Genomic DNA, 13,098 nt, shown 5'->3' on the forward strand with positions numbered 1-13,098 from the left:
GGCATCGATGTCTCCCAGTGTACCTTCGCATTCGGGAGTCTCGAGGTTAGAAAAGGAGGAGGCGAACACCTTTGATTTACGAATTTCGAGGGTTAAGACGCTCGTACGGACGCCCACGAATTCCGAGGTTAAGACGGCCGCGTCTCCGTCTCTCCCGAATTTGGAGGTTAGGACGGCCGCTCTCTCCCGTTTCCGGCGGGCAGGGACGGCCGTTAACGCCGGGCGCGATGGTGAGATATAGTAGCAGTTAACCCCGGACTACCGTAGATCTGCTTAACTGCGCCGTAAGTTTTTAGAGGCAGCTTCACTTCGCCGGTACACGCCGTCCTTGCTATGCAAAGTAGCCTTTACTCACCGCCCATGGCAGCGCGAGATCGAACAGACTTTTCTCCTCCGAAAACCGCGTTTCCCAGCCCACGACTTCCGATTTCACCGTCAATTTATTACGAAAACCCGCGTTAATATTTAATAAAAATTTCCCGAGTTAACTATAATTTTTGCGGATTTTTCTAGTTAAAAAAAAAAATGGCTCTTTAAAATTCATCCAGGTGTCTCGTAGGAGGACATCGACGTCGTCCCGACCTCTAGGTGAACACGTGGGGGAGGGTCTACCGTCGCGAGGGTATCGGGCACTACTTTCTTTTTTCTTCATTTCTCTTCTTGTCAATCAACATACCTGAACGAGGTGGGACATTTTATGAAGTGGTACGAGCCTTTTTTGCCAGTTCGCGCCCCGTTGGCCGCCACCCAACGTCGGGGACTCAACGAAGGACGTGTCCTAGGAACAAAAACGTATCTCTGTTCATTGCCGCCTGGAGAAGCATCCTCGGGCGTCCTATCAGGTGATAACGCGGCCTGATAACCGAGACGCGTCCAGGCGCGGTTGAAAGCGCGGCCTGATAACCGCGACGCGTCTGATAAGAGAGGGCCCTCTCTAAAGAAATCCCGAATGCATCGATCGGATCCCCCTGGTCCTGATTAGCCCCGTCAGGGTTCACATCCGGAACCGCTGCGGCCGTTCCGCGGCGGGCCTAATCAGCCGTCGAAAAGACCGCGGTCGTTATCCCCCGGAAAAGCCGCATTTGCCGACTGATAACGCCGATACGAGGACACGCCATTGATTTCCATGAATGCCCGTTAATTACGAATCGCCGTCCGGCCCTGTCGGCGGGAATAACGCGGCGATTTACCCGTGGGATTTCCGCGCGTCCTCTCCTCCTTGTCCTCGAGGTCCTCCCCGGACAATCGGTTCGTTATATGCAGATTTTTCCGGCGGTGTACCGGCGATACCGTGTAATCGGCCATCTCGCTCCCGGTATTACGTATCGGAACCTACGCATCGGCGAGCACGCGGCCTTTCCGCGCGGTACGGACCACGCGGCCCTTCCTATCCCGCCTTCTATAAACGTTCGCCTTCTCGCGGCCCTCGAGATGCGGCCGAGATACCCGAGGACTCGTTTAGCCCGTTCCGCGCGCGGGGAAACCGCGCCGGAATTTTCCCACAGGTCGAGAAAACGCCGCCAAGTTCCGCGATTAAGAGTATCCCTCCTGACCTCGCCTCCATTTAAATTAGATTAATTTCTCTCCCCGCTCTCCACCCTTCACTTCGGAATATTAATCGAAATTAATGAAGGGGAAAAAAATTGAAAAAAAAAAAAATTTTTTTAAAAAGTCACGGGTTTTTTTTTCTTTCTTAAGATTCCGCGGTATTGGTTGCACGCACGTAAGGGCGAGGGAAAAAAAAGAAATCCAGCCACTTTGACGGACAACGTGGGACTGGAATTATTTACTCGGGTCGCGGATAATTGCACACGCGGAATGGATCTACGGGGCGGTTTATATTATTTATTTATACAGTTAATTATACTCGAGGGTGAGAAATTATAGTGGCATAAAGTACAAAGCCGCTCGAATTATCTCGAGTGTGCACAGTGAGTTTAGCGCCCTCGAATTAACAATTTATCCTAATAAATTATATATAGGTTAATGAACCGATCCTGGAATAATCGTGATTACCTCCAATTAGCCTGATCGATTGCTGGAGAAATTGCCATCTCGAGACAGGAGAGAAAAAAAAAAGAGAAAAGGGGCGAAAAAGTTGCAAGGGTAACACGTCATATACAATAATTCCATATACGATGGGCAACCACGTGGAGGGGTTGTAGATCCTCGAGGAGCATAATGTGTAATTAATGAATTAAAATCGAAATTGTCGATTGACTTTTACTTCTCAGGGGACGCGAGAATGTGTCTAAATCCAGGATGTACTAAAGGACGAGGAGGATTTAGAGGGTCCGGGAGGTGAGAGGAGGGAAACTCCGAGGAAGGACTCACCCTCTGGGGGACGGCGCCCATCCTCGTCGTCCTCGCGTGCCTGGGGGATCCTTGCGACTGGCCCTGCTTCTCCTTCCTGTGGGTCTTCAGACCCCTCAGCAGCCTCGAGAAGGTCGTCTTCTTCTTGCTGGTGTTCTGTCCTTGTTCTGGAAGCACAGGAGGACGAAATTCACGGACCGGACGACAGACATTTGCGCGGAGAAAAAAAAATAAAAAAAAAATATATAAAAAATAAAAACAATGACTTTACCGGAACGAATACGCGCAAGAATATCGCCCGAGTCATATATAATTGCGAGAAACAATTATCCCCTCGAGAAGAAAAATTATATCGACACAAAGGAATTATCTTAAGGCGATCGAGCATTTTTTGGACGCGTCCGATCTGCAGGACTTTCACGCTGCACGGCCTCTGGCTTATGGAAGGACGACTTTAAAGGACCACGGGATTATTATCGGGACATTCCCCCTCCCAGGATCCGGAGTTTCCCCCCCCCCCCCTCGCCCTGGATAAACGCAGGCGGCTCTCCTTTTCCTGACCCGCCGTCCAATTTTCCTTAGAGCCGTCGAATGGCAAGAGAGAATCCACAATTCAACGAGAACACGGCACACACCTCCAGGACGCGGAAATGGAAGGATCGATACTCCTTTTTTTCACGATTTCCGGGACTTCCCATCCGTCGTCGTTACCCGGGTAATTTTACCAGGCGCCTCCCCGCGAAAAGAGTCATTTGCGACCCTCCACCCTCCCCCGGGAAATTGCAGCAAATCGCCTCGAAAGAGAGCCATGATGGTTTTCTTCCCCGAAGAAGAAAAAAAAAAAGGAATAATAAAGAGAAAAGGAAGAATGAAAAAAGAAATGCGGAAACCATCCCCGGGTAGGGGGGTAATAATTTCCCCCCACCTGTTAGCCACCCTGGATTTCCGTTCACCTGTCCATAACCTCAAAATTGCAGCAAATCGCCTCGAAAAAGAGCCATGATGGTTTTCTTCCCCGAAGAAGAAGAAAAAAAAAAAGGAAGAAACCATCCCCGGGTAGGGGGGTAATAATTTCCCCCCACCTGTTAGCCACCCTGGATTTCCGTTCACCTGTCCATAACCTCAAAATTGCAGCAAATCGCCTCGAAAAAGAGCCATGATGGTTTTCTTCCCCGAAGAAGAAGAAAAAAAAAAAGGAAGAATGAAAAAAAAATGCAGAAACCATCCCCGGGTAGGGGGGGTAATAATTTTGCTCCCCCTGTTAGCCACCCTGGATTTCCGCTCACCTGTCCATAACCTCAAAATCCGGAGTTATTCGACGCCCGGAGAGGCAGGGCTCCATTATCACGGATAGTCCCCTTAATCCCGACTGTTCTTCGGGGGTGGAGGGGGATGATAATACCGATCTCGCAAATAATCGAATGAATCCGGGTTAGCCGCAACACCGCTATCCATTAATGGATAACACGGTACGCGGGGTCCCTGTTAGTTATCCTTTTCCCCCTCTCGTCACTATATCGTATTTAGAGCCGACGCATGCGTTTATTAGCGACGACAATATCGGCGCCTAATTAGTCCGCTCCATAACCTCGATTCGTCGGGAAAAGCCCTCTCGGGTCGTCGAGCTTTTCGGCAAAACCTCGGGTTTTGTCTCCCCTGAAAACCCGATTCGTTATCCACTCCGCAATAATCCCCGATGATAAAGGAAAGCAAGAGAAAAGAAAAAAAGAGAAAAAACCTCGTCAAAAGATACCCAGATCGATGTAGAACCCCACGCGTCGTCCTGCGCGACGGACGAATATCCGACTCCTGCGCACAGGCCGTCGAAATTCCCGGCATCGGTCGAGAAAATTCCCGGAAAGGAAAATCTGCACCCTTAAGCCACGAGATCGATGTAGAACCCCACGCGTCGTCCTGCGCGACGGACGAATATCCGACTCCTGCGCACAGGCCGTCGAAATTCCCGGCATCGGTCGAGAAAATTCCCGGAAAAAAAAAAATCTGCATCCTTAAACAACGAGATAGGAAATTTCCTCACGGTAGAAATTGAGTAATCGCGCCATTGGGCAGGAGGAAATAGTATACGAGGTAATTATATACCCCGTACGATATATCTGGAATTAATTATCGGTAATAAAATGGCCGCGAGTCGTACCACCGAGGCGACTAACTTTTCTGCAAAAGGGGTCGTATAATGCAAATTCAGGGTTTATAGGAGTCGTCGACACGCGACGCATTCCCGGGTTAGGGCCGACTCCGGGCGTCGTCGCACTTTCGCGTGTTAATTAAAGTCCGTAAAGCAATAATTAATAACCAGAGGAGAGGGAGGGAGGTCGGGGCGTCTCGTTAGGGCAACGGCGAAGTGAATGCACTAACTAGCTCGCGAGGTTATAATCGCATATTTCCTTGAAACGACGCCTCCTCCGATTACAATATGGCGTCGCGTCCTCCCGGCCCCAAGCCCCTTGAAAATAGACTTACCCGTGGGAACTTTAATCAAGACCCCCCGCCAAGAGCCAGGGAAACATTCAGATTTCCCGAGGAAACCCGGAAAATCTCGGGGGAATGATCTGCGCCTCCCGATTTCCCATAATTAATAACTCCCCTCTCGATGGGGAACGGGCTTCGAGTTTCCGGAATCTGGGTCAGTGATTCGTCGGGGATATGATAAAACAAAAGGAGAGCGGGATGAAAATCTCGCGGAAAAGAGAAAAGGAAAAAAAAGAGAGAGAGAGAAAGATAGGAGAGGCGGAATCGTTAATCGGGAATTCAATACCGCGACCATCAACGGCATTTTCTCTCTCCCGGCTTCCTTTTATTTATTTTCCTTTCTTCTTTTTTTATTTTTTTTTTTTTGCAGTGCCGTCACATATCCCAGCCGAATCGCGTCGATTTTTCCGCCGGTCGTTTGTTTAAACTAAGGGGAATATAAAAACCGCAACGCGCAGATCGGAGGGTGGAGAAAAATGACCCGAGGGATGCACCTTTTCTTATCAAAGTATTGCGATAATCCAGATGCGTAAAGCTGGCACCCCCCCTTTACAAAATTCAAATTTCTTTGTCTTAATATTTTGTGCTAATTACGTGCTACATTCGGAAATTTGCTGCTACCTCGGTTTTTGGAAAAAAAATTCAACTTTAGCACCCCCACCATTAAAAAATGTGTTTAAATAATGAAAAAAAGGTGAAAACTTATCAGGAAATTATGTGCCCTCCGAAAATCATATTCATAAATTAAAATTTCCAGGGGGTGCCAGGTTTACGCACCTCGACAATCCCGTCCTATATATTTTAATTATATTAATTAAACCCCCGGAGAGAAAATAGAAAATGTTTTTTAACGATTTAATTAACGCCAGGGGATTTTTATTACGACGGAACGGCAAGGATATCTAAAGGGGCGTTTTCGCCGCAGCGGAATCGGCGTTTCCGGGCCAGCGGAGGAACCGGCGTATTTCACCCGGAGGGCCGATGTACACGGGGAAAGAGTACAGGGCGTAATATCGGGAAATATACTGCCGACTGTAACCACAAGTCATGTTCAATCGAATGAATCGCGCGGAATAAAAATAAACCCGGTCGCGTACCGCGCGGAAAGTCGAGAGGTACCGGAGAGATCAGCCAAGGAGGAAAGGAGGGAAAGAAAGAAAGGAGGGAAGAAAGAGGGAAGGAAGGAATTCCCCGACAGAGCACATGCGTCAAACCCGGAGCGATTTCCGCTTGCTCAGCGGCGAGTCACAATAAAAATCCGGCCATCCCTATTACCTCCCCCCCCCTTCCCTCCTGTCCCTCTATCCCTCTCTCCGAAGATCCCTAACCTCCACCCTGGGATCCAGGATCGGGTCCAGCATCCTCCCTCGAAGGGCTTGGAATAATCGCCGCCTCGTCTCGCGTTAGTTTCTTTTCTTTTTTTTTCTTCCTCCCTCTTTTCTTCTTCCCTCCAGGAGAAGTTTCCGGAAGAAACGGGCGGAAAATGGAGGAACAGGGAACTCCGACTGAGACGAATGCAACTCCGACTCGAGAGGCATTATCCTGGGGTGCATCCTCGCCCTCGGCTGGTCCTGCACGTTTCGAGGGAAGGGGTTAAACCCGGGGTGGGAAAAATCGGGCAATTCCGCGTGGCTCGCGCCTCCACTTTCGCGGGACACAAGAGCAGCCATTTTTTCATTCTCTCCTGCGAATCTTAAAAATCCAGGAGTGGTGAATAAAAATAGGCAAGGGTGGGAAAAATAGGGCAATTCCGCGTGGCTCGCGCCTCCACTTTCGCGGGACACAAGAGGGGCCATTTTTTCATTCTCTCCCGCGAATCTTAAAAATCCAGAAGTGGTGAATAAAAATAGAGATGAAGTTAAAACGGGAGAGAATAATAATAAAAATTAAAAAGAGTGCGAAAAATCGAGCAATTCCGCGTGGCTCGCGACTCCACTTTCGCGGCCATTTTTTCATTCTCTCCCGCGAATCTTAAAAATCCAGGAGTGGTAAATAAAACTAGAGATGAAGTTAAAAGGGGAGAGAATAATAATAAAAATTAAAAAGAGTGCGAAAAATCGAGCAATTCCGCGTGGCTCGCGACTCCACTTTCGCGGCCGTTTTTTCATTCTCTCCCTCGAATCTTAAAAATCCAGGACTGATATATAAAAATAAAAATGAAGCAAAGGTCGTTAAAAAACAAAAGAGACATTTCAATTGGACGAATCTCAGAAATTCCATCCGACGTTTGGAATTGTTACGCGACTTAATCACGCCGGATGATTACTCCTTTGTTCAAGGATTACGTTTCTTCGTTTTCGGGTAAGGAGGACCCCTCGAATAAGGAAACACGGAGGAGAGGGTAAGGAGTTCAATCTCCCCAGGAGGCTTGCCCGGAAATTTCACGAGGAATCGTCGGCCATTATTGCCGGGTATTATCCGCGTATCGGATAAGAATTCCATCCGCGGCCGCGAGATAGAGAGAGATAGCCCGTTTATTAAACCGCCGTCCTCGGCGCGCCTTTACGGTCCTGTATATGGCGGTCTAAAGTTCCCCGGGGGCCAGGGAATTGTTTTTAAAGGCCGGCCAAGGAGCCTTAAGAGGGCGAACTTTCCCCAGGAAGTTGCACCTCCCTCTTTGTCAAGGTAAAGGGGAAAATATCCAAGAGCGTTGCGCATCCCCGAGCGTCGAAATACCCCGTAAAAAAAAAAAAATTAATTAAAGTCATACACCTTCGCGTCATGAAATTATGTCAAATGACAAATGTCAAGCCCCTGACATGCCTCGACCCCCACTGGGGGATGAACCTCGATGTCTAGGATCCCTAGGAGGGGAAAGAAAAAAAAAATTCCCCAGCTCGCAAATTCGCGAGTATTTGCATCCCCGAGGAGGAAGAGTAAGACGCCCTCGAGGTACCGACCGGGAATAATTCCCGCGGACGTCCCGGCCTGTCATTATGAAAATCCGGAGCGGCGAAAGCGGGCCATAAGCATGAATAAATAAGCGATATTAAAATCCACATTCACCCCCTCCCACCCCCCAGGTGGGACGCCACTTTTCTTGGGAGGTTACGAGGTTCCCTCTGGTACCCTGGCTTTCGAGATGTCACGAGTGAATCGACTCACCCTAAAATCACCCCCACGAAGGACGATTAACCTGACCCCCATGAAATTTCACCTTCCACCAAAAAAATTTTAAAGTGTATATAATGAAATTAAAAGGGGAAAAAAATTAATTGAAATTTCACGAGTGAATCGACTCACTCTAAAATCACCCCCACGAAGGACGATTAACCTTACCCCCATGAAATTTCACATTTTATCAAGAAAATTTTAAAGTGTATATAATGAAATTAAAAGGGGAAAGAAATTAATTGAAATGTCACGAGTGAATCGACTCACCCTGAAATCACCCCCACGAAGGATGATTAACCCGACCCCCATAAAATTTCACATTTTATCAAGAAAATGTTAAAGTGTATATAATGAAATTAAAAGCGGGAAAAAATTAATTGAAATTTAACGAGTGTCCCTTTCGCACCCCCTTATCGAGGTCACGTGATAATCGCGTCTCCCTTTTTTCCTCAGAGCCCTCGCCATTGGATTATTGGCTCGCCCCAGGAGGGGTAGGTTTAAAAAGTCATCCCTCCCGGGACATCCGGCGGAAATGCATCTGCAGAGTCAGGGCTGCAATCGGGAGTGCAGCCTCCGTGAGGTATGAAGGGTTGCCTCGTCCAAGGTGTGCACACCTCGGACGAGGAGGAGGTTAGGGCGGACTCATCCTCGAGGGTGGAGTGCCCCGTCGAGGGTTACCTCGAGCACCATCATTGTCTATTCTTCCCTATTTGTCACGCCTATGGTTTGCGGGCGCACGGGGTCGCCACGAGGTGTAACCCTTTCAGAAATGAAGCCCCCAGGTGAATGGGCCTCGAGGAGGTCTAAGGGTGAGGTGGAGGACCGCGGGCACCCCCTCCGCGACACCTTTCCCGCAGTTTCCCCCTAGAATTTCCCCTAGAGAATCGCCATAAAGGGCCCCTGGTCTAAAGGAAACCACCGTGGAAATTCCCTTCGAACTATTAACAAGAAACAATGGGGATAGCAATTTCTTCACCGATTAGCAGTAACCAGGAGGCGTCGTCGTCGTGTCCCGGATGCCCCGGAAATTCCTAATGGGACATGCAAAAGGTCGACAAGGTGCAAGACGACCCCGCGAGGAATGCAGTCCTCGAGGACGATCGTCATCGCCGGCATCCCGGGTGCATGCAAAACAGCCGCAATTAAACCCCCCCCCCACCCCCACTCCCCCTGATTTGCATAAAGGTATTGTCTAATGGCGAGAGGTGAGAACACGCGAGCCGTCGAGCTACCAGGACGGGAGAGGAGGGAAAACTGCAACGAGGTCGCGATAACGCAATTGCACGGTGCAACGGTGCAACGGTGCACCATGGGGACGCGATCCGGTCATGGGGTTGGTCGAACCTTCCAGCTTGGATAATTTACCTTCCGGTAGCCGAAATTAATCCCGAGGAGATATTTCCTATTAAATTAAACGGCGGTTTAATTACCGCACTCGCAGTGCCCCTTAATGAGAATCGCTAAATAATCGCTAAATAATGCGACGACGTCGGGAGAGGAAAAAAAAACAATGAAGCCACTGATTTCATTTTTCATTGGTTTTTGAAAAAATAGTACGATTAAACAATGCGACGATTGATAAGGTTATCGATTAAAAAAAAATATATATATATCGACGGGACTTTCGAGGACCTGCTGCGGGAATACCGTAAATGGTTGCTTTCAGCGCATTACCGGGCTAATGTGTAAAACTTTCCGCAACAAAGGGGAAAATTTCCGCTCGTTACTTGTCGCTTTAATGAGAGGCTCGCCGTAAAAGCCGACTATCGATTACGCGCTCAAAATTCGATCCATTTAACGCGCCGATAATGCCATTATCAAACGAATTCGCGGACTAACGTGCGTTACTCATTTCCGGCGCCTATCGCGTAATGCGGTTTTTTTCCCCCCTCTCCGCGGGTAATTTCCCCCGCAACTCCGAATTTTTTTATCCCGGGTACTCCTGTAAGTACCCTGTACAAGGATAATATACCGTCGCGACCGAAAGTAATTACGCCATTACTCGGGATTAATTTTTTACTGGGAATTATCCGACAAAAATGGGAAAAATTTCCCGAAAAGAGAGTATACTCGCGAGTAACTTTTTTTTTTTTTCAAGGCTTTGTCAATTACCGACTTTGAGTAAATTTATTAATGTCGGATTATTACTCGTGTCGGGAATCGACGGACAATAATCTACTTTCCTGGCGGTCGTTAGATTTTAATGGCCATTAAGTAGTCGCGACTCGCGGGTGGTCATTATTAACATTTAAAGGCCAATAAAATTAACGATATGGATACGGAGTAAAGTCGGGTATATATACATATATATACATATATTAATCCACGAGGAACTTCCGACATGTCGATCCCGAGAGTTAATGGCCCGTAAACCCTTCGTTACGGGTTAAGTAATTCAGATCGATGATCGATCAATTAATCCCAAAGATCGATACCGACACATTTCACGATTTAATCCCGATTACGCGATTAAAGCACCTCTTAGTGCTCCATGTCCATTTCGCGAATTAATTCGAGGTCGCTCATCTAACACAAAAGCGATATCAGGAAGAAGGTGGTGGTTAAAAAAAAAAAATAAAAATAAAACCCCCATGGAAATCTCGACCCCCATAAATCAGGATTATCTAATGGCATCGATATCACTCGCACTCATTTGATAATGCGATTAACGCACCTCTTAGTGCACCATGTCCCATTTCGCGAGTTAATTCGAGGCCGCTTATCAACCGCGCAAGCGATATCAGGAAGAGGGTGGCGGTTAAAAAAAAAAATAAAAATAAAAACCACCATGGAAATCCCGACCCCCATAAATCAGGATTATCTAATGGGCATCGATATCACTCGCACTCAGTTGATAATGCGATTAAGGCACCTCTTAGTGCACCATGTCCCATTTCGCGAGTTAATTCGAGACCGCTTATCAACCGCGCAAACGATATCAGGAAGAGGGTGGTGGTTAAAAAAAAAAAAAAAATAAAAACCACCATGGAAATCCCGACCCCCATAAATCAGGATTATCTAATGGGCATCGATATCACTCGCGTTAACGCTAGGTGCCATCTCCGTTCCGGACGCGTCGGCGCTCATTGCAATCTCGGACAGCCATCTCCGGTTGGGATGCATTATCCGTGATAAAAGTGCAGCAATGATAACGCCAGATCGGGCGAAAAACACGCGTCGCGGAAATAACGCCCGTCGACGTCCGGCGTCGATCCCGAGAGGCGGAAAACTCGTCTTGCGATGCTCGTAAAAAAAAAAAAAATTGGAAAATACTATTAAAAAAAATGTTTGTTTAAATAAAAAGAAATCCAGGATCCTCCGCAGGTGCACGGACAGGTGCGGAAATCCTCGGATGGGACGCTTCATTGCGGAAGGGAAGCTCTTTCGGGGCTCGATCGAAAATCCGCTCGAAGACCGTCCGCGGGGGGACTATTGCGTTTTTGACGAGGCGATTCCGCGTTGCGGCCCGGTATAACGTATGCTCGTCGTTAGAAGTTGACGTTTACGAGGCGACGTTTCGCCCCTCGATTAGATATACCGTAAATTTCGGGATGAAACGCGTCCCGCCGCCGGAATCGCTCCATCCGGAGGTCTAATCAATCCGCTAAATCTTTCGGTTTAACGAGCGGTCGCTTAAAATCGACGCGGATCGGCCGCGGCGGACACGTCGGGGATCGGGCCTATAAATCCCCCCGCGACGGAAACGCGTCTCGCCCCCGATCGACGAGGATATCGCGAAACTAATATCGAAACCATCCCCCAAAATTGTGTCGATTTCCTGTATTTTATTTAAAAAAAAAAAAACCACCCCCCAAGTGATAACACGAATAATAATCGACATACCCCATTTATTCCTAATTAGACAGGAAACTGGATTGTACTAAGGGAGGAGAAAATTAATAAAAAAGGGGGGAAAGTGTGAAAAAGAGTCGTCGAACAAATAACCGGTAATGAAGGAGGATAGAAGTGGCAGGAGGAGGAGGTCCTCGTAAAAAGGAGCGGAAGGTCCTTTTACAGTCCCCGGAGTGGGGTCGTACGGCGGGGGTGCAACGAGATGCAATGAAAGCCCGATAAAAAAAAAAGAAAAAGAAAAAAAGAAAAACGAGGCCGGCTCGCGTTTTCCATCCGTCCGTTCCGGCGGAATCGCCGGCCATAGACAGGAAGGACGAGGGCGTAAGGACCTGCCGGATCGTCCTCGAGGACTCCTTCCCCAGGAGTGTCGGAGACGCGAAACAATTACCCCACTTTCCAGGCGATCGTACATCGCGTATCCCGGATCGATTCCGCCGCGGAATCGGCGCGGTTTAGACGCGTCCACCCCTAAGAGTCCCGGCTTCACCGGGATATCAACCCCCAGGAGACGTTGGAACACCCCCACGAGGGAAATTCCCCATGACGAGGACAAAGTGGCGGGTGCATAGGATGCACCGGATGCGGAAACGCAATCGTCAATGCGGAATAGGGCATAAGATACAATTTCCGTAGGTCGCGGGCGGCAGTTCAAACTCGAAGAGTCCCGTTCCCTCCTAGATGCACCCAGGTCTGCACCTAGGGATGCACCTAGGGATGCACCTAGGGATGCACCTCGCTGCACCCCTCGCCGCTTCCCTTAAGTGGTACAACGGCACCGCCACCCCTTACAAACGGGATTATCGTTAAACGGGGGCGTTTCGGGAACCCCCCCTCGACCGATTAGCGCCGCGATTCGGAGGTCCCCCCCGATGCACCCGAGTGCATATCCCGGAGTGCATCCCCTGGCGAAACAATGCCAGAGGGAGAGGGATCGATCGCGGGTCCGCCGCGGAATGCCCGCGGGCCCAGGGCGGAAAGTTTAACGAGGCAATTTCTGTTTTAACGGGGTCGCTTCACGGGGATTTCGGCCATGGGGGGTGTAAGTGACCTACCTCAATGGGGGCTGATTTACCGCCGGGGGTTTCCGCTGAATTCTTAACGGGGAGGTTAAGGGACCCCCCAGGAAGGGCGCGTCTCCAAATAACATGCTCCATGGGGATGAAAAAGAGGGAGGAGAAATGCAAGGACGTGTGCAGGGGACTTCCGGATGCCGAATCAAATTTACGGCCATGGATGATCGACTAATCGATTCGAGATTAAAGATCGACCCATCCACCCCCGGGGGAGGGAAATCCGATAAACGGTTCGCTAAGAACAATGCCGGGGGTA

The 13,098-nt window shown here is 48.9% G+C and overlaps 1 protein-coding gene across 3 annotated transcripts in view; it reads right to left on the reverse strand.

Moving 5' to 3' along the window:
* Nucleotides 1-13,098, reverse strand: part of LOC105704408 — a 140,848-nt gene that overhangs the window by 20,906 nt on the left and 106,844 nt on the right. For all 3 annotated transcript variants that reach the window (XM_012433613.2, XM_012433612.2, XM_012433611.2), the window contains 2 exons: nt 2,335-2,480; nt 677-778 (listed from right to left, as the gene is read on the reverse strand). In XM_012433613.2, coding sequence (XP_012289036.1) covers nt 677-778; nt 2,335-2,480 — 248 coding nt within the window. The remainder of the gene's footprint in view (nt 1-676; nt 779-2,334; nt 2,481-13,098) is intronic.

This window comes from Orussus abietinus, unplaced genomic scaffold (assembly GCF_000612105.2).
Source record: "Orussus abietinus isolate OABI.00-Male unplaced genomic scaffold, Oabi_2.0 scaffold40, whole genome shotgun sequence".
Lineage (NCBI taxonomy): Eukaryota > Metazoa > Arthropoda > Insecta > Hymenoptera > Orussidae > Orussus > Orussus abietinus.